This window comes from Silene latifolia, chromosome 1 (genome assembly GCF_048544455.1).
Source record: "Silene latifolia isolate original U9 population chromosome 1, ASM4854445v1, whole genome shotgun sequence".
Taxonomy (NCBI): domain Eukaryota; kingdom Viridiplantae; phylum Streptophyta; class Magnoliopsida; order Caryophyllales; family Caryophyllaceae; genus Silene; species Silene latifolia.
The window spans coordinates 5,312,615-5,333,569 of NC_133526.1; the positions used below are offsets into that span (position 1 = coordinate 5,312,615).

Below are 20,955 nucleotides of genomic sequence, written 5' to 3' on the forward strand. Positions count from 1 at the left end.
ACACGTGACACGACATCCCATAAAATTTAGGACACGTGACACGTTATTTAAATGTAACAAAATATATATTTATAATTATAGACGTTCGATTTTATTTTTATAAAATTATTTGATATTAAATTTAAATAAGTGAAGGTAAAATTTGCCCTTAATTATAACTCATTTTCATTTGTCATTCAAACGCATATTCTAATCAATCTCTTTCGACAACTCATTTCTCGTTTAAAGAACATCATTCACCCCAAATGATGTCCAAATGTCATGGACACGCGTCGGACACTGCCCAAATACCATGGACACGCGTCGTACACGTGCCCGAATAAATGTAGAAAGTTAGACACGGCTTTATAGGTGTCCAACACGTTTCGACGTGTGTCCGAGGAGTGTTGGTGTCCGACACGGGACGACTGATTAGGAGAAGTGTCCGTGCTATCTAGTCCAAATGTATAATATAAGAACCATTAAAATATTATATTATACTCCCTCCATACCACATCAATAGTAACATTGACTTTTTCACACTTGTCGAGACACGTTTTGCAACGTAAATATCTTTTGTTTTACACATTATTAAAAATTATAAAAATTTGATATTCTTATAGCATTCATGACGATAAATCAAACAAGATCTCACATGACTATATTTTGTCTTATAGATTAAGAATAATATCGAAGATTCCCTACGACTATGAATAGTGGCAAAACGGTCAATGTTATCATTGGTCTGGTATGAAGGGAGTAATTTGTTTTGAAAATAAAAAAACCAACCCATAAATAAAAGGAAACCAAGCTCCCTCCTCTACTCCCCTTACATTTTCACACACAACAATAAATACTTCACTTCCTCCCCCTCTCCCTAACTCCAAATCCCCTTTTAAAATCACCGCGCCCAAACGGAGAAGAGAGAGTAAACCGTCACAAGACTCACAACTACAACAATGTTTTCACATTCCTCCGTTGTCTACGGCGGCGCAACCAGACAAGTTTTCCCGGTCGACGACGACTCCGACGTCTCTCAAAGATTCCTCGAGTATCTCTCCGCCGGCGACATCACCGCCGCCTCCGACGCCATTTCCGACCGTTATTTCGACGTTAATTTTGTCGGTGTTGTTTCTCTTAAGCTCCGTCGGAACGACGTCGTTCTCCGAGATCACCTTCCTAGTGACGTCGCCGTACAGTATGATGAGTTCAAGACTGACGTCACTCCGTTGTTTCTCGCGGCTCACTTCGGTCACCTTCATATCCTTCGCCAACTCCTGGTACGTATTATTAAATTAATTTATTCTCGAGTTTATTTTTACGAAAATTTTATTGAATTGTTTACGTTTTTCGAAATTCTCTCGAAAAATTACAGAGTAAGGTTCGTTGTTAATGATCAGGGGCGAAGCCACCTAGTAGCAAGGGGTGGCGGTCGCTACCCCAAACTTAAAAAAATTGGTTTAGAAGACGGATTTTTGCTACCCCAAATATTGCTGAATAGCTAATATGTAAATGTTATCTAATTAAGTAACAATAGACATTGTGGTTCAATGGTCAAAGGCTTTGGTTTTCAACCTAGTGCCTTAGGTTCCAATCACACTACAAGCATATTCCTTTTTAATTTTTTTTTTGCTACCCCATAAATTAAATCCTAGCTTCGCCCCTGTTAATGATGACCTAGTTTTAGATTATTGATTCCGTTTAATTTCGAGAAATACGCGGAAGGAACAAAATCGTAAAATATTTGTTATTAATTGTTAATGATGAGCTTGTTTTAATTTAATTTATTATAAGACGATTTTGTTTGGTTACGAAAATCGTCATGAGAAAGTGATATGAGTTACAACTCAATGAAACGGAGAAAGTAGAAGTCAAGAACGGAATCGTAAAATTACGTTAGTTGTTAATGATTTTGTTTAATTATCTTAAAAGGTGATTTTGTTTTATTTTTAAAATCGTCTGAAAACTGTGATATAACTCAACGAAACAGAGGAAGTACGAATAAGGAACGAAATCGTAAAATCACATTAATCGTTAATTAATGATGCGCTAGTTTTAGTTAATTATAAGGTGAATTTGTTTGATTTTGTGTAGCTAATTAATCAAGATAATTTTCCTTAATTTGAATTTTAAAATCACGATCATTAATTTCTGGCATTTTTAACATGAATTTTGAATAATCTGTAGTAGCAGAAATTGTCTAAAAGTGTATAGTTTGTGGTCCTCGATTGAAGATACTTAGATATGTGCTAAAGTTAGTATGAATACTTGTTTGAATTTCAAACTTTTGATTTGTTATATTCTCCGTATGTTGTTGCTTGACTTCCATAGCTTTTTCTTTACTTTCTACACTTTCAAGTTTTATTATAATTTGATTTTGATACTATTCTAGGCTTCTAGCACTATTTCTTCCTTTTTAAAAATTATACTCCCTCCAAAATTTTATGTTTTTCTCTTTTCATTAAAATACTACTCACATATAATAGAGAAATGAGAAGAACAATAAAATGTAGAGGCAACAGAGTAACTTGTAGTTTTCTACACCGTTGTATTGTGTAAAGAAACGAACAGCCTTATACTAACTAACTTGTAGCTTTCAGGATCCCGGGATATTGGAAAACAAATTATTTATGTAGTTTGTACATTTTTAGGAAAATATGTTGAAAAATATACTTCCTCTGCTTCACGAACGCCACCTCAATTAACTAGAACCCGGGAAGAAAATTTTCTGAATCCGCCATCATTAGTTGAGTGTTGCATAAGTTTATAACGATCTTACATTCTTACTCAATACGAGTAATTATTGTTGTGTATCAAGTGTGATTTAGATGAACAATTGAGTAATTAAGTGATTTATGCGGGTACATGAGTTAAAATTTGTTTAATCCAAAGTTAATTACTCTACCGGAAAATTCTTGCGTCCTCCCGGAGGACGTCCTCCCTACACACAAAGAAGGAGCACCAAAATGAGAATTAAATATTATAAAATTCTCCAAGTGTAGGGAGGACGTCCTCCGGGAGGACGCGCGAATTTCTCTTACTCTACCAATATCTAGTTGATGCTTTTGTAGAGCACTTTTTTTTTGTCACATTTTTTGAGTACAAGGTTCGTTTACTCCATTCTTTTTATTGTTAGGTGGTCCAACTAAACGGTTGCTTTGATAGGACTGTCTAAAAAGATAATTAGCGCTAATCTTGGTTGATGATGACTTTTGTTAGTAATTATAATAATAATAAAGGCAACATAAATTTTGTGAATTTGGATAGTACCAATTTACGGTTTTCCTAGCGCATGTTCAGTGCATTTTGCGCATAAGTTAATGATTCAAAATAACACAAAGATTATAAAAAGTATCTCTCGTAGAAATTCCAAAAGTGATTTAATATCTCAACTTCGTATAAGATTCTTGCCATTTCACAGTATCCATTTTGAATCATTACATGTGTCTAATGAACAGGCCTTACTACATTAGAGAAACCGATTTACAATTTAATGAGTACTAGAGTTTTGATGTAAGGTTTTTTAATTGGTCTTATGCAAAATCATAATCATTTTTACTATTAATACAAGAGATGCATAATTTCAGTTGGATCGCTGTATATTGTACGACGAGCTTATTTGAAAATTTATGGAGGTAGTTATGTTTTAGTTGTAACTTGTAAATCCTGTACCCCATAACCTTGTACTGCTTTGTCTGTCTATAATTATGAATTTGTGAATTGTAATCAAGATATCAGGTACCACTTACTATAGTGTATACCCGTCATTAATTTAATTGTCTGGAGAATGAAATTACAATTTTTTATCTGACAGCCCACAAATGACATGTTCTGCAATTACTAGTGTCACGTTTAGCTCGATGTCATTGTACTATATACATTAATAATTATTCAGACCGTCTTGCTTATAATGGTCATAAGCTTGGGACTTCTCAGTCTCTCACAACACCCTTTCCACATGCCCTTTCACTTGCTTCTTGTGAGAAGTCACAAGCTTGTGACGGAATAGTGTCGTCACAAATACGAATTTGTGTTAATTATTACACCAATACTAATTTAATTAATTTTTTATCGAGCTAATTGCCACCTGTCTTGATACCCATAATGAATTAAAAAAACGTGTTACAATATTTGGACGCTTTGCTACGTGTGGTTTACAAGTACTCAGGTCTCAGGTAGTATTATCACTAATTCACTATCATGGTATTCAATTTTGATTTCTAAACTTTAATTTCGCAATCAATCACATCATTTGACCTCAGTCACCTCACTCGTTGTTCATGAAATTATTGATATCGTCTCAAAATATGGTCAATGACTCGATGTTACTATTGATACCGAGTACATTAGTTTATTTCTTGGTCTTAGGATTGCTAGATAGGTTGAGTTGTGTACTTGTGTTGGTTTGAAAAAATTTTATTGGTTATAGAGGACACTTTAATGGTCTCCTGGAGGATCTAAGAATTTTTCGTGTTTGGTTTAGTGGAGAAAACAACACACTTTACAAGCTTTTCGGGATTCGGTTAATACTAACTGTGATTTGGATCCGTTTTACAAAACTCCTTCGTTACCTCAATCTTACATGTAAAGGCGTCTCTACCCATTGAAAGACTCAATTACTAAGAAAAAGGTTACTTGGGGTCCGGGGACTGCTACCATATGAAAAACCTGAAGTACAATAAATGGCTATTATTATAAACTTTTGTCTGTCTAGTAATCAATTGTAATAAAAGAAATCGGGTACGGGTATGAGTATTGTTTTTACTATTAAATCTGTGATGTTATTCTGTCATCTAAAGCTTGCTAGTCAAGATGCTGTACCTAGTAGAATCATACATATCTCACTTTAATTTTATGGATTATTATGTTTGTTTTACTGCTGTGCTCTTCTGCTATCATTAGTTTAAGAAGTTATGCTACTTTAATGCATATGGTTAATGAGGAGTAGTTGACCAATTTTCAGTCCTAGTAAAATCTCATTGACATATAGACAACTCATTACTTCAGACTTCAGAGCATTTACTGCTTCAGCAGAATATAGATTCAAGGAAATGTCATTGAGCTGTGGTGAATAAAAGAATGTGGGAACTTGAGTAATTTTTGCTCAGTTTCCCAAATTAAGTAGTCTTCTTTAATTGGCAGACGATTTTTAATTACCATGGTTAATGTCATGCTTGAAATAACCTGTTACTCTTTATACAGTTGGTCTCTCTTAAGACGGTTATGTTCGTTTAAGTGTTAAACGGGCCAAATACTAGTATACTACCTTGTATAGGTGGATGAGACAAGAGTTTGTCATTCCCTAGGCATTCTGCTTTTTGTCTCATCCATCTATATGACTTGTTTGTTCGAGACGGATATGTCCGTCATAACAAGAATTTGTGCTCCGCATATTCCTTGGTTAAAATCTATGTTATAGTTTTGTTGGTTTGTCAGAGCCGTGATTTTCATGATCGCGCATTATAACTTTCCTTATAACTCGCTTCACACTAAACTACGTATGTGTATAATTCGTTGGATCTACGAGTAACTTCGTATATGCTTTTCTCATGCAACCTAGTCAGCAAGTCCATTATGTACCACGTCTTGCCTCCTCACCTCGGAAAACGGGGATGTGAATACAGGATCAGATTGAGAAGTGTACATGATTGATTTTCTTAGATCTGATTCAGGGCAATTATATACTCTTTTTGTCATTGCTACCTACATAGGATTCTTGAATTAGCAGCTATAATATGATAATTGAACACTTGAATTCCAAAGATGACATGAGGCACATGATTATTATGCTAGACCCATATGCAATGTCCCTCATTCATGATGACAAAATAACATTGCAGTCTGCAAAAAACACCCTGCAGAAGATTTTTCTTCTATATCAATAATATAATTTAGACATTTAGCTAATGTTCCATGCTCCTTAATTTGTACTGTCCTAACATTTTCTTAGTGTTCCCCTGTCTGTGTCAGTGACTCCGAATCATAATCCGTGAAGTCCACCAACGAAGATTAAACTCGTTTTACCATGCCAAAATAATTACTGCAAAAAAACAACAGTAGTTAAATTTTTCGACTTTTGATGAATTTCTGGAGCTTAATTAGCTGTTTCATGGATGGCAGAATGTTGGAGCTGATGTAAACCAAAAACTGTTCAGAGGTTATGCAACGACAGCGGCAGTGAGAGAAGGGCATATAGATATTTTAGAGGTGTTAGTCAAGGCAGGAGCATCTCAGCCAGCTTGCGAGCAGGCGCTTTTGGAGGCAAGCATTCATGGGCGGGCAAAATTCACGGAGCTGCTCATGAGGTCCGACTTGATTCGTCCCCATGTTGCTGTGCATGCTTTTGTCACAGCATGTGGCAGAGGATTCACCGACGTTGTTGAGACAATGATTAAGGTAATATACTCTAACCTCAGCATATCTCATACGAATATAATATCCATGACATTATTGGATTATTTTGGCATTTACTTATTATTTGTTTTGTACTCCGTATTATTTTGCTCATTATTCATCTAAATTCCAAAAAATGCTAAAATTTGATTTTACAGTCCCATGGTGATTTCATTCACAAACAAGCATGCTCAATGTTTATTGGAAATTTTCGATCTTGACCTGTAAATAGTAAAAAAAAACGCGTTTATTATGAAAAAATCTGGTAAAATCGACATCGTCTTATCACGAAAGCCAAATAAAGACAAGATGAGGAGGGAATTAGTAGTGTAATACTCCTCGAATAGGGTAATACTTAGCTCAGTGAATAAGTTGTTGTGTGACTGTGACAGTGTGGAGTTGATACCAATGGGGTGAGCCGTGTACTAGTACAATCATCAAAACCGTGTCTTCATACAAATATCAACTGCAATGGACTCGTGGCTGCAGTTGTTGGCAGGCAGGTCTCTATTGTCCGCTTACTGCTACAGGTAAATGCTTAGCTATTTCTGTAACTTCTGTGACTGAAGTGACTCACCTGATTTATCACCTGGCCCATATCACTAAGAGCCAACCACTACTACTTGACAATTGACATCAGTTATTATCACCCATCTTGGCCCTCTATGTCGTCCTTGCAAATTTGTGAACCCCCGGTGTTACCATCATGTTTAGATTTTCTCGGTTTTAAATTTGTGAAAAGGAATTAGCGCTTGATTAGGGATGACAATGGATCGGGCTGGATAGTAACTTAGTAAGGTGCGTGTGACTTCCTAAAAACGATTAGTACTTGGTCATTATCGGGTAATCCTCGACTTGGATATCACACTTTCACACACTATGTATGGTACTCGACTACTCGATGCAATAAATCTTTTTATGTAGCTGCTCAGTGATTTAAAGTACTTTTGAAATTAGATGATGCCTTAATATGGTGCTGAAATGCAACATCTATTTTTTCTCTCTTCTATTTGAGTTAACCAGTTTAATGTTTAAGACGGATATACCAGTGTAACCGTGTTAAACGAGAATCTATGTAACAATTTACACGTTGCATGTGCCCCCCCAGTTTTCAGAGTGAGACCTGGTCATCCTATCTTTATACTGTACTCAAGTGACGTGTGCGGTTGTTGGGTACATTTATAAAGGTCGGTCCAACAACTTAACTGCATTTGTACAGCTGAGATTGTGTACCTTAGCAGTACAACGAACCCGTACACGGGTCCTTGCATGGGTTGAGAATCTTCATAAACCGGGCCCAATATTTGATATGTAGACCAATATTTTCATGACACACTGTTTACAAAATTATTGACCATAGTAAATTCATCACCTGGGTACTGAATTCATTATCATTACCTTCATTTCATCAAATATTGAACAAATCATTATCAAACTTATCATCCGCGTATACATATCAGATTATCAACTACTTCAACTGATAAAGTTATGCATGATAGTACGTATAAATTAGGGTTGAATCTCGTCAGCATTAAAACTACCTTTACGACTTTCTTACATAAAAAACAACTTATTAACCCCCAACTACAATAAGTTATTGTGTGCAAAATCTCTGTCAAATCTAATACTCTCTTTCTCAGTTCGGTGACCTTTACCTAAATAAATTTACTTATTAGGGAAAGGGAAAAAAAAAACTATAAAAACAGTAACTAATATGAATAGCTGCTATTTTGTCAAAGAAAGTCAGAAGCAAAGTTCTAATCATTTCTATTTCTAAGCAGGCCAATGTAAGAACTGACATTGAAGTAAAGCTTGGAGCATGGTCATGGGACACAGATTCCGACGAAGAATTCCGCGTGGGTGCAGGACTAGCTGAGGCATACCCCGTCACATGGTGTGCAGTGGAGTACTTTGAAAAAACAGGCACGATTCTTGAAATGCTCCTCAGAAAAAACTCCCCAAATGCCATTCATCAAGGAAGAACTCTTCTCCACCATGCCATTCTCTGTGCAAATACCAAGGCTGTCAATGTGCTGCTTGATTGTGGAGCTGATATCGAGTTTCCTGTAAAACCCTTACACATGGCTACTCGTCTTGGATTACAGACAATCCTCAAAGTTCTGCTTGATGCTGGTAGTGATATAAACTCAAGAACTAAGTCTGGTGAGACGGCTCTAATGATGTGTGCTAAGTACAAGCAAGAAGAGTGTCTTAAAGTATTAAATGAGGCTGGTGCTGATTTTGGGATTGTCGACAATGGTGGCAACTCTCTGCAACAAATTGCATGCGCAAATAAATGGTCATCTGGGCTCCAACACGTAGTCTTGCAAATCATTAAAGCGGGACAAATTCCCCTAAGTAGTAATAACTCAAGCTTTTCACCATTGTTGTTTTCTGCTCAGACAGGAGATATAGAGGCTCTTAAAATCGTAATGGCACAACCAGGGATGGACCTTAACATAGCAGATGATATGGGTTTCACGGCAGTCTTACTTACAGCCTTGAAAGGTCATGTCGAGTCATTCCGACTACTTGTATATGCCAGGGCTGATGTGAAGATACGTACTAAATCAGGAGAAACTGTGCTTTCCTTATCCGAGCGAACCCACAAGAGAGACTTGTTTGAGAAGGTATTGCTTGAGTATGCACTTGAGATAGATAGTCGAAATGGTGAAGGTTTCTATGCCCTACATTGTGCAGCACGTAAGGGTGACCTAATTGCAGTCCGCCTTTTGATCAGTAAGGGCTATGATATCAACATTCCGGATGGAGATTGCTATACACCTCTAATGTTGGCAGCCCGAGAAGGCCATGCCCATATTTGTAAGTTCTTGATCTCTCAGGGGGCTTCTTGTGAATACAAGAACCCTAGGGGTGAAACTGCAATAACCCTAGCACGGAGCAACACCGGAAAAGGAAACGATGCTGAATATGTTATACTAGATGAGCTTGCTCGTAGGTTGGTGTTGGGTGGTGCCTGTGTCCAGAAACACACAAGAGGTGGAAAAGGATCGCCTCATGCTAAGATGATCCGGATGGAGAGTACCAGTGGGGTCCTACAATGGGGGAAGTCAAGGAAGAGAAATGTTATCTGTAGGAAAGCCGAAGTAGGTCCTAGTGCAAGCTTCCGGAAGAATAGGCGAGGAAAGGGGGACTCTGAAGAAAGTGGAGTGTTTCATGTGGTGACGACCAAAAACAAGGAGGTGCATTTTGTGTGCGAAGGTGGTTGTGATGCTGCTAAATTGTGGGTTAGAGGGATTAAGCTTCTAACTAAAGATGTCGCGTAAGGTTCCAGCCCAAGCAATATTTTGGTTTGTAGTAGTGTAATCCTTCACCTCGAAGTATTTTTGTATTGTAAATAGTTCACAAAAAAGAAGAAAAAAAAACTTCCTGAGATTTTGACCAAGAGATAGTTCTTTTAGAGAGAAAAGAGGAAAGGGAAGCGATAAAATTCCATACACAATGAGTAATTTTATAATCCCTTTTCAACTTATATAATTGTTTCAAGGAAAGCAAATACTAGCCATCTACACTTAACATAGGATATTAAAGTCACCACTCCCGATAAACGTTTAATCGCCCTATCAAATCAAAGTTACTATAATGCAAAAATACTTGATCTGCGTCCTAAAAACGCATTACTAAAAAAACAGAGTGCCAGGGTATAAAACCTGGCGTGATGGTACAAGAAAATCATGTAATATCTGTTGAAGACGATCCTTCTAGCCAGCAGAGATTTCCTTCTCCTTTGCTTTGCACATGTCCTCGGCCGACTTGACATACTTCTTAGTCAATTCGTCAATCTACCAAAGCGTAACACCCTTTAGAAAGCAATAGTAGGCAGATAAAAAACAGCAATGACAAATATTAAGCTGTGGTTTTAAACTACTCACCTCCTTCTCGAATCTTTTTGTGCTATCTTTGGGATAACCAGCTTTTTTTATAGCGTCTAATGCCTGCACGAAAATGTAAGATGGCTTTGATAAGGCTCGAGTTGAGGATGTAAAACCAATGGACCAAAAGTGGTTTCGGAGAACACGATTAGCTTAACTTGCTAAATGGTCCCTAGGCAGTCATAGTTGAAAAATATACTCATATCTAAGGAACTTTCAAGTTTCAAGTGTCCTGAACAATAACTCGGCATGTATCTTTACATACATGTACTACAAATATATGCTTATTGAGTTGTTGTGAACCGAATAGTCAATAACCATGTTACTCATACTTGGCTGTAATTGTTGACCATGCTATTTTGAGGGAACGAAAATCATTTTTTGGCCTAAAATGAAGTGTCCAAGTGTCATGTTTCGAAAGTAGAGTTGAGTCAACATGTGACACGCAGCGAAAGTATAGCGTTGAAGCAAAGTTGGCCGAAAATGAAGTGTCTAAGTGTCGTGTCATTTCAAATATAGTGACATGGTCAACATGTGAGGCAGCCAAAGTAAAGTGTCCAAGTAACAGAGTAGCTCAATATGAATCTCAACTTCCAAGTAAAGTGTGTATCATTTCAAATATAGTGACGTGTCATTTCAGAAAGACGCTGATGGTTAGAGATAGAGACACTTTTATGATTTTATCAACAATGAACGATGACAGGGCTGAGGATGAAGAAAATTATAAATAATATCCAAGAACATGTTACTTTGGCATGTGAAGCGCATTTGCTCATCTAACCGTGTAAACATAAATACTAGTAGTACGTTAAACCAATCTTTTCAAACCTGAGTCTCTAAAAAACAAGCGAAATTAGTGCACAAAAAGTTTTACAGCTTACCTTTTGACGAGATCTTCTAATGCTTTGTTTGACATCCTCACTTGATTTTGAAACAACCTTATTAATCGCCTAGACAAGACCAAACAACAAACACAAAATCAGTGCTTTGAGCTAAAAAAAAAAAACAACGAACAGTAGCCAGCTACAGGATTGAGCTACACCTGTATGTGTTCTTTGGTTAACCTGCTCATCACAAAAAACAACACAATTTGTCAGTCATGTGTATATATATAATTATATATCAAGATGTAGCCATAACAGCCCCTTTTCTGAACAAATGATATAAAATCAAAAGGTGAAGATGATAGGTTATAGTACTGAAGATAAGCATAAGTCACTCACGGAGGTATTGCAGCTACTAAACGCTGACCATCAGTTCTAGGATTTAAGCCTAACGGGGATGAAACAATGGCTTTCTCCAATTCTTTGATCGTCTGCCAAAAAAAAAGATACAAGTTTGAAAAAATGTATCTCATCTATGTTGGGTTTCCGGAGACAAGTATAATAAAGTCAAGGTGGGTAAGATGCCCGCAGAACAATAAAAGAACAGAAAAATGAAGCCTTGAAATTCCAATAGAGAACATGTGGATATTTTGTAATGTTGTATGCAAGAATCCAACATTGGCCAAGTAAACTAGTTTCTATTGCACATCTACAAGCTACTTTCCCTATTTTCCCCCGCTCATTAAATTGTGCCTTATTCCATACATCGCATATAGGAACCAATGAAACCATGCAGGTGAAGCAAAACAACATATTTATCGAATTCCCTCACATCAACATGCACCGCTGTGTATGAATTCAACAGTTGTTGACTTTCTGTGACAGAAGCCATTTTGGATAAGTTACCACTACAGAGTTTCTTGGTACATGGTAGCTTCTAGCATTTCGAAGTTAGTAAACTTTTTGTTTTCATAATTGTTCTTTACGAAGTACAGTATAATTTAATAACCACAAACAAGTTTTTGAGAATGTAAATATACATATCTTCTAATCTGGTTTGAGAATTTTCAAAAGTTCACTTGTGTTGCACGGTTTCATGTTCGATTCTGTTTGGGAAGCGGATTGAGTTAATAAGGTAAAGCACTATGGGGACATAATCCACGAACAATTTGAGATTCAGTACCCTGGTTTAAAAAAAAAGCACTTTAAAAAAGAGCACTTGTAAGGTCCAGGCTCAATGAGCCACTAGCGATGCGCACAGGCATGCAAATTCCATATATTTTATTCTAGTTTTTTTTAGGCCTTTCCTTCACCTCAGTTCTCTATTTTACAACTTCACCCGATTTAAAATCCAAAAAGGTATTGTGGCAATATATTTTACATCGAAAGGCGAAATCATGAATATGCGTGCATAAGGCGTGCGTGTTGCGCCTTGTCGCCACAACCCCACATTGCCTTGGCGCAAGTTGTACCTTCTAAAACTAAGATTCAGTACATACGATTTGGTTCAAGGATCCCCAACTGAGCCCCGTACCACACCCCCGTAATCAGGATAAAAGACAGGAAATTAGCTAAATATTGTGGGTCCAGTAGGAAAAAATAACGACAACAGCAGAAACAGAGATCTCTAACAAAAAGAAGAGTAAGCCTTGCATAAAGAAAGGTTTAGTTACTTCTGCATCGTAAGGAGTTACTGCCAGGGTTTTGTGATCAACAATGGTGACAAGAGCAAGTCGATTCAGATTCATCTTTACACCACGAGTTTCAACAATGATATGGTCCAGCATTCCTGCAAAAAAAAGTTATTAAACTATCAACAATAATCTAAGTCAGCTTCATATTTATTGTAGGAGTCAAATTGTCAGAGTACTGAACCTATAGTAGCTCTTCCAGTTCGTAACTTAGTTAGCTCTCTTGACAATGCATCTACTGCTGCCTCCATTTGAGATACAGCAGTTGACTTTACGCTGGGCCCTATGTCTTCGATGACTACATCTGTATCACCCTCTACAAAATTTTCAAGTTCAAGCACATTAACAATCACATCTTTAAATTACACAGACAACTTATGGTTTACCACAACGATTTCACACGGGACTTCTAATGGAAATTACATTCTATCCGACTTTATGGTACTGACAGTTTAGGTGCACCTTAACTATGTTTAGAAGGGAGATCTAGGTTACTTGGACTCGGGCAAAGATGTTGGACACGGAAACATATCCAAGGTTTACTTCATTAAAAGCTGACAAAAAACACTGACAATCATCCAGAGTAAACGTCAGCTTACATGACTATTACAGAAAATTATAATTTACCGTCTTCATGTCACTTAAGTCGAAAAGTTCTCTTTTCTCTTACACTCAATAACTCCATACATTTGCAAAATTGATAGTCCCTCTATATCATGCATCTATTGACATATTATTGATAATCATCCGTGTATATAGTGCTAATGGTTACCCTCTTACCTTTCGCAACTGCTGGCTGATTATGGAATTTCTTTCACCAAGGAACTCTTCTAAAAAATGGAAGGGTAGGGATGAAAAGAGGCAGCCTAACTAGATGCAATAAAAAATGTTGCCCTTTCATGGAACCATCAGGGTAATATATGAAATTTGTCGAGAAACCCCAATTCCCCAAAGATTCACAAAACTGCATTTCATGGCTCCGCCGTTCATCTATTTAGGATGAATCATGATAGAATTTATTTAATTCACATTCATTTTTGCAAAATTCAGTGTTTAATTCAGTTCAAGGAACAAATTCGGAGTTCATGGTACCCTACTGAATTCACATACAAAACACTCTCACAACCTAGTTCTCAAACGAACTCCTTCCTTCACCATACAGCACAATTCGGTTTGAAGAGCAGTCGTTTGAACCCCGCACCACACAAGCAGGAACCATTCTTCGTCAAGAAAAGATAAAAAATCAAAATATTTTGGAAAGACTCGAACTTTGGACTAATTTGGGCAAATGAGACAAATTGACAAACATATGATAGTTCTCCAATACCCACAAAATTTTCTAAATATTGGACCTACTTTGTCTACCAATGTTTGGCTGCAGCAAATCATGAATGTGTTCTACACGTCTAAGATACTATATCATGAATTCATGATGCGTGCTTAAAAATTACACCTGAGATTCTGAGACACTATTAAGAGCGTGTCGCATATCTGAAATGACGTATTCATCAGATTACGTAATTTGGACATCAATATTTACATAAACATTTTAGATAAATTGGGGATTCAAGTTCAACTTCCAACAATTCGGCCCCATCATGCCGAAAATATGGAAGTAGAAGCTAGTGATTTAACCTACACTATCCATTAACAAAAGATATCCCAGCTTATTACATCTTCCCTAAATACACCACAGACAATAGACAGCAATGTGAATTAAAACAGCAGTCAATTACTCCTTCCAAAATCTCCAACATCCTTCTAACCACCTCACAACGAGATTTCATCTCGTTCCGCCAACAGCTACTTAAGCATCACTTAATCCACTATGACACTATGACCTAACTTCTTCTAATATACTCCCTCCGTCCCGGTCATTTGTTGTCCTATTCCATTTTGGGGTGTAGCAGTCAATTGTTGTCCTTTCTATTTTAGGAATGTATTTGAAGAGCAATTTGATAATTCACACCCAATTTGGTCCCCTTGTCATCTAATAATTGGCTCTCTCCTCTTTCCTTGGTCTTTGTGCCAAAACCAAAGGACAACAATTGACCGGGACGGAGGGAGTAGGACTTATTGAAACTACAGAGTACAGCACTTCTAATCAATTGGCTAACCAAAACTGCTAAAACAGCATAATACGGTAAAAAAACATATAGTCTCTCCGTATCAATCATTTGTTTACCTTTTTATTAGCACGAAAGCGCATCAATCAATAAAAATCTATTCTTTAACTAGATTACTCTTGCAAATTAAACCAAGAAAATATACATCTAACATCAATGAATTACCAACAAATTTACTAAACCTAATTCCCAAATAAACAATACATACAATGTTATTCCTTCAAAGAATTAAAATGCACACAATAAAAATTAGTGGCTGCGTAAATCCGACAACCGGAAGTAAAACCCAGTAAATAAATCAACAAAAGAGAAAAACTTTACTTGTTTTCCGCCCTTTAGCGAAACCACGACGGAATTCCTTGAGAAAAAGGGAAGAAGAAAAGGTGGGGGTTTTGGGGGAAGAACAAGGGTTAATTGAGGGAGAAATAATAGGGTGAGATGCTGAAATTGCAGAAAAATTGCGGGTTTTTTGAAGAAAAGATGAACAAATTCGTTGATTGTTGCTTAGAAGTAATCTTCTCATCGACATTGTTTTGTTCGATTGAAAGAAATGTTTTGAGTAATTTGATCGAAAATGGAGACTGGAGTGTTGAAAGAGGGGTGGTTTTTTGTATAAGGGTTTTGGGATTAAAATCAGGATTAAAATCAATTTAATCGGAGAAAATAACTGGGTGAAAAAACGGGTCGGTAAATGATGAAAAAGCGTGAACTTAATTGAATGAAGTTGAATTGAACTAAACTAGTTGAGATCCCGTGCTTTAGCACGGTATTTGTGAGGGTTAAATTAATTGAGTTTAAATTTTTACATAAATGAGTTGTAGTTATAATAGTATGTAATATTATTAAATAAAAGTTTATTATTCAAATGACTTTTAGATTAAGTTATTTTTGTGTAAATCTATTTTTATTATTACAAATAATGATAGCATCCTAAATCTTTTTATGAAGAGAATATATAAAAAAGCACAAAATAAAAATAATAATATCACATTTTTATATTGGATATTAAAACATGTTAGCTTGTATAGTTGTATAAGATGGAAAGATTAAAAAGAGCGAAGTTGTCACGTTTTATTTATATTATTATCAGTTGGTTTTTTACTTAGCTTTAATCAACCTCGGTTTCAATGTCAACATTTATTTATACATAATAGATAATTTTTGTACGTTATTTAAAATGGCAAAATTTATTTATACATCATAAGATTTTGAAGATTTTATTTATATTAATTATACTCTATAATCTATATTATACTTTATACAAACACTATAATGTTTGGAGCTATAACTTTTTTGTGTATAGAAATATAGGATACTAAATATTTTATTTGTGGCAAAGATTGCGCATATAGTTATGGAAATTCTATTATTATTAAATAAGGCATTATTAATATAAAATATCAATGTTTGTGGCCCACCGAGTTTCTTGTTTTACCGAAAAAATTATACTTACATATTGAATTTTTCGTTGGCCCAATAATGTATTGAATTGTAGTGAATTAAGATGACAAAAAAATAGGCCCACTTATAGGAGAATGCATTTAGGCGAGAAAAATATTGAGTTTTTTTTTTTTTTTTTTTTAGTTTAGTGAGGATGATCTTTAACTGAATTGAATGGAGTTCAATTGAATTGCACTAAAAAATTGAATTGAATTGTAATAAGTTGAAATTGAGTCCAAAAGAATGAGGCCTTAGGAAACGGAGAGATTTTTTCTCTGCTAATCAGAGTATATGCGGGTGTTAACTAGCGTAATTGATAAAGCTATGAAAAGTGGTATTCATGGCCTGAATTCAAACCTCGTCAGCATCAAAATTGTCATTGTGACTCACTTTAGCTAGATCGTATTTTGGTGTAATTTATGATCAATTTATATAAATAAAGTTGAGTAATAAAACGGCCGAAAAATATGTAGTGACCTGGTGGGTTAAACGAGGTGCTTTTTTTTTTTTTTTGAGGCCACCCCGAAGGGTATTACTATATTAAAGATAAATCATACGCCACCGCAGAGTCCGCAACAGGAGGTAACAAGTTCGACCACACAGTTTTACCATCTATCCTAGGAAAAACATGAGCTAAAGCATGGGCCACCGAGTTATTAATACGACTCGTATGTTTGTCCTTTTTTTTATCTGTCAAAGCATAGTTCTTTAGTAATGTCGTTCAGCTTAAGAGTTAAATAGACATTAATATAGATTTGATGGTTCTTCCATAAAACTAATACGGAGTAGATTGGTTATTTATAGGTCTGGGAAGGCGTTTGAGGGATACAAGGATTATTGTGAAGTAGTATTGTTTTCGGAAGGAAAGTTGAATGTGAAAGAAAGTTATGATTTAAATAATTCAATTTGAATTGTAGTGTTATCTCTCCATTGTAGATGGGTTATTGAATGTGTAGCTTGGTCATAATTCTTGCATACGACAAATGTCAATTAACGTTTATAGTGAAGTTGTTAGGTCTGATATAATGCTCACAACTCGAGTTTGATTCCTTAGGGCATTAGCAATAGACAAACCTCTAAGAGGTTTGTTCTCATGCCACATAAGCTAATATACAAACTCATTTACCTACAAACCTCCTACCAACAACAAACAAACCTCTTCGAGTTTTATATCACTACCACTATACTTTTTCTCCTCTCACATTCTCTCTCCACAAACCTGGTTACTAATTTGTAACCCCTCTCATCCATGAACCTCAACACTCATCACCAACAATAGAAGGTTTGTTGACAAACCTCTAATATTATGGACATGTCACCCTACAAACCTCTTGATGAACCTCTATTGCTAATGCCCTTATAAATTGATAAAACGGTGGTCGGTGAAGCAACAAAGTCATCATTTTAAGCCTTACATGTCTTGAGATTAGCAAGAGAGATCTATGGTAGGAGATGAGGAAATATTGAATGACCTCTTTGAATTATAATCCAATCAAGTCAAGTAATAATCTTCTATCTAAGCTTCAAAAAAAAAATCTTCTATCTACTAAAAGAATATGAGATGCAATGATTTTTCCCGTCTAAATACTAAAGCTTTCAATTGGGCCTACTTTGTGTAGTGTATTCTATAGGTATACTATGTATGCCGAGATAAATAATGGGTCTAATATGTTAAATTGAAGTATTTATGAAACTTAAAACCTCACAATTTCACATATTTGTCGTGTATATTTGTCTCCAATTTTATGACACTGTTCAATTCGCTTGATTAATTTTACAGTTTCAATTTTTTTCTTTCCAAATTAAAATACAAGGATGAAAAATTAATGAGTTGTTAATTTAAAATATATAAATAATACGAATAATTGAAAAAGTAAAAATTTATATATATCGTGCATGCATTGCACGAGATCTATACTAGTTATAATTATATAAAATAAATAATCCGCTTAACATATAGAATTTTCATGCATGGTGATCACTAGTGTAAACATTTCAAATGGTGATCACTATATTATCACACGAACTATTGAATTTGTATTACAACATTTTATATTTTATATTACTTGATACAAAAGACAGAACATCACGAACATTAGGCACTAAAATCTCTCGGAGACGATGACAAAAAAACTAGTAGACATATTTTTTATTTAATTAATATTACAAGCATGTCAAAATCCGAGTTAACATTGCCTGCATCAATTAAGCGGCATAAATACAACAAAGCCATTTTTTCTGCAATAAACAAAACAAAAAAGGGTCAATATGCAAACTTAAAATCACAAAGTACAATTCTCATATAGCATACTATTGTTTTGGTCGAGCTATTATACGGATAACGTCTTTGCGGTAAATAAATGCTATATCCGTGTTAGAAATAATTAGTCTTGTTGACATCGTTATACGCAAATAACCATAACATATTTAAACACAAATTCTCAAATAAAACCGTATTACGGCGTAACGTATGCAGAATTAGCTTTATTTATATATATATATAATACAAAAGGTGCATGTGCTAATATGAGACAGTTATATGTTGCATAATGATACAAAGAATACCAATGAAGAACTTCTACTTATGATTTAAAAAATAAGATCACGTGATTAAATGATTTATAATTCGGATTTTCTAACGTGTACCCAAGAACACACGTGAATAAGCTAATTAAAGAAATATTGTTGAAAATATATCATGAAAAATTGAAGTACAAACTCATATTTACCACAACTAGTTAAATAATCTTGAAAATCTTTCTCTGATTAGCAACACGTTAAAAAAACCGTTAATAATTATAATTAAATGAGTTTACATACCGATGCCTTTGGTTGGTGATCGACTTGTTGTGGTTTGTGATCCATATTTTGATCAAATTTTTGAGGAGGTGGCATGCCGCCAACTGCAGTTCCATTGATTTTCTTTTGATCCCTTGCTTTGTTGAAAATTACTGTAAAGCCCTCTGCTGAAGCTGGATTATTTACATCCCATTCTCCAAACTTTGGCAAGGGTCTACCTCTTCCATTAGCTGCCTGCTGCTTTTTCAAAAAAAAAAAATTATTCGAAAATATTAGATCTCGCTTTCAATTTGTTGCGTAGTTAAGATTTAAAGTTAAAAGTGATTCGATTAAAGTATAAATTAGAAATTTGAGGCGTAAATGGTGAATATCTTAGTACACACCATTAAAAAAATGAGGACAAATTAAAAAATATATAATGTTGTCATATAAGGTTTGAATAATTATGGAGACAAACACGCCTATCAACCAATTGCGTAGTTAAGATTCAAAGTTTTAAGTTATGGGATTAAAGCATAGAGTAAAAGTTTGAAAAGACATCGATATTGTCAACAGTGGACACCCCGGATGATAACATGAAAAAATGAGGAGACATATTAATAACATAGTCGACATAAGAAAAGACATAATGTTATACTCCCTCATATTCACTATTTTCTTCCCTATTTCCTTAAACGGATTATTCAGGTTTTCTTCCCCTTTCTTATTTTGGAAACTTTTACTCTTATTTTATTCATCCCTTTCTCTTATTACCAAACCCCACCCAACTTTTACTCTTATTTTATTCATTCCTCTCTCCTATCACCAAACCTCACCTAACTCATAATTTCTTATTTAATTTCTAATTATTCATTCATCTCTCGAATTCACAAACCCAACCATCTTCCTTTATTCATTCTTTAATCATCTCCTAAAATCTTGTGCCCACATCAAAGGGAAAGAAAACCCCGAATAGGAGGGAGTATAATATTGAATAATTTTGAAGATAAAACACGTTTATAACTAAGTTAAAGATAACCGTATGGAAATTATGGATGCAACAATCCGCCCTATATATGAGATCAAGGATCAAGTATTGTAAATTTGAACAAAAATTTATGTAAAACAATATTGTTACAATTTACGTTAGTTACTTAGTTTGAGTGTTATAAATACCGTTGTCCATTATATATTCTTCCTTAAGAATTTTAATAATCGAAAAAGTTAATGGAAAATAACAAAAAATATACGGCATTCAAGTTAATGGCTAATAACATGTTCCCTTAGAAAAACCGTTTGAATTATTAAGAAATGTGACGTACCGATGCCATCTATGATGATCGCAGGAAGCAATGAACAACTAGGCAAGAAATTAAACAAAATTATTGAAGATCAAATGGAGAAACAGTTTATTAAAAGGATTAAAATATGTCTAAATAAAAAATAAAAGAGAAGAGTAACAAGTGCTCCTATATATGAAAATTAGAGGGAAGTAAAGGGTAAATGATAAAAATAAGAGCGAGTCATTAGGTAAAGCACATCTAATAATAAATAGCTTAACCGTAATTATCTCTTATGTTTTTTTTTTTACTTTCTTTATTTTGCTTTTTACCGGCTCTAATTTAATCCAGTAAAATTGCCTAACAATATAAACAACTTTAAATGTTTCTGATGGGGCATATTCTGTGCCCGCTGACCAAGTCAACATATTGAACGAGGTCAAAGATATCCACAAAGAAGAATGACTTAGACATCCCGGTAGATCAGACCTTTCGGCTGCCGCCACAGGTCTCGGCATGGCAACCTACCGGTAAATGGGCACCTACCCGCG

General features: G+C 35.2%; 3 protein-coding genes across 4 annotated transcripts; 1 reads left to right on the forward strand and 2 right to left on the reverse strand.

The window, feature by feature from the left end:
- Positions 1–742: 742 nt before the first annotated feature.
- Positions 743–9,884, forward strand: LOC141594793 (ankyrin repeat domain-containing protein SAT10). Its single transcript, XM_074414784.1, has 4 exons — positions 743–1,259; positions 6,100–6,375; positions 6,765–6,902; positions 8,154–9,884. The coding sequence occupies exons 1-4, from the start codon at positions 939–941 to the stop codon at positions 9,657–9,659; spliced, it is 2,241 nt and encodes a 746-aa protein (XP_074270885.1). The 5' UTR covers positions 743–938; the 3' UTR covers positions 9,660–9,884.
- LOC141594799 (uncharacterized) lies at positions 9,824–15,535 on the reverse strand. Its single transcript, XM_074414790.1, has 8 exons — positions 15,228–15,535; positions 12,965–13,096; positions 12,763–12,878; positions 11,489–11,580; positions 11,308–11,329; positions 11,147–11,215; positions 10,266–10,328; positions 9,824–10,175 (listed from the first exon to the last, which is right to left on the reverse strand). The coding sequence occupies exons 1-8, from the start codon at positions 15,433–15,435 to the stop codon at positions 10,095–10,097; spliced, it is 783 nt and encodes a 260-aa protein (XP_074270891.1). The 5' UTR covers positions 15,436–15,535; the 3' UTR covers positions 9,824–10,094.
- Positions 15,536–18,314: 2,779 nt separating this feature from the next.
- Positions 18,315–20,601, reverse strand: LOC141646298 (protein NOI4-like). 2 transcript variants are annotated; one of them, XM_074454311.1, is made up of 3 exons: positions 20,447–20,601; positions 19,167–19,382; positions 18,315–18,584 (listed from the first exon to the last, which is right to left on the reverse strand). In XM_074454311.1, exons 1-3 carry the CDS (start codon positions 20,453–20,455, stop codon positions 18,552–18,554), a joined length of 258 nt encoding a protein of 85 aa, XP_074310412.1. In that variant the 5' UTR covers positions 20,456–20,601; the 3' UTR covers positions 18,315–18,551. The 2 variants fall into 2 exon arrangements, with proteins under 2 accessions (XP_074310412.1, XP_074310360.1); XM_074454259.1 differs by having other exon boundaries at positions 19,167–19,385; positions 20,447–20,586.
- Between the last annotated feature and the right edge of the window lie 354 nt (positions 20,602–20,955).

Coding starts and splice junctions, on each gene's coding strand:
- LOC141594793 (XM_074414784.1), top strand. CDS start 939: ATGTTTTCACATTCCTCCGTTGTCTACGGCGGCGCAACCAGACAAGTT. Junction 6,376..6,764: donor TTGTTGAGACAATGATTAAG/GTAATATACTCT, acceptor TGACTGTGACAG/TGTGGAGTTGATACCAATGG. Junction 6,903..8,153: donor TTGTCCGCTTACTGCTACAG/GTAAATGCTTAG, acceptor ATTTCTAAGCAG/GCCAATGTAAGAACTGACAT.
- LOC141594799 (XM_074414790.1), bottom strand. CDS start 15,435: ATGTCGATGAGAAGATTACTTCTAAGCAACAATCAACGAATTTGTTCA. Junction 11,581..12,762: donor TAACTCCTTACGATGCAGAA/GTAACTAAACCT, acceptor TTTTTTTGGCAG/ACGATCAAAGAATTGGAGAA. Junction 10,329..11,146: donor TTAGAAGATCTCGTCAAAAG/GTAAGCTGTAAA, acceptor ATTTTCGTGCAG/GCATTAGACGCTATAAAAAA.
- LOC141646298 (XM_074454259.1), bottom strand. Junction 18,585..19,166: donor ATCACCAACCAAAGGCATCG/GTATGTAAACTC, acceptor TGTTTATTGCAG/AAAAAATGGCTTTGTTGTAT.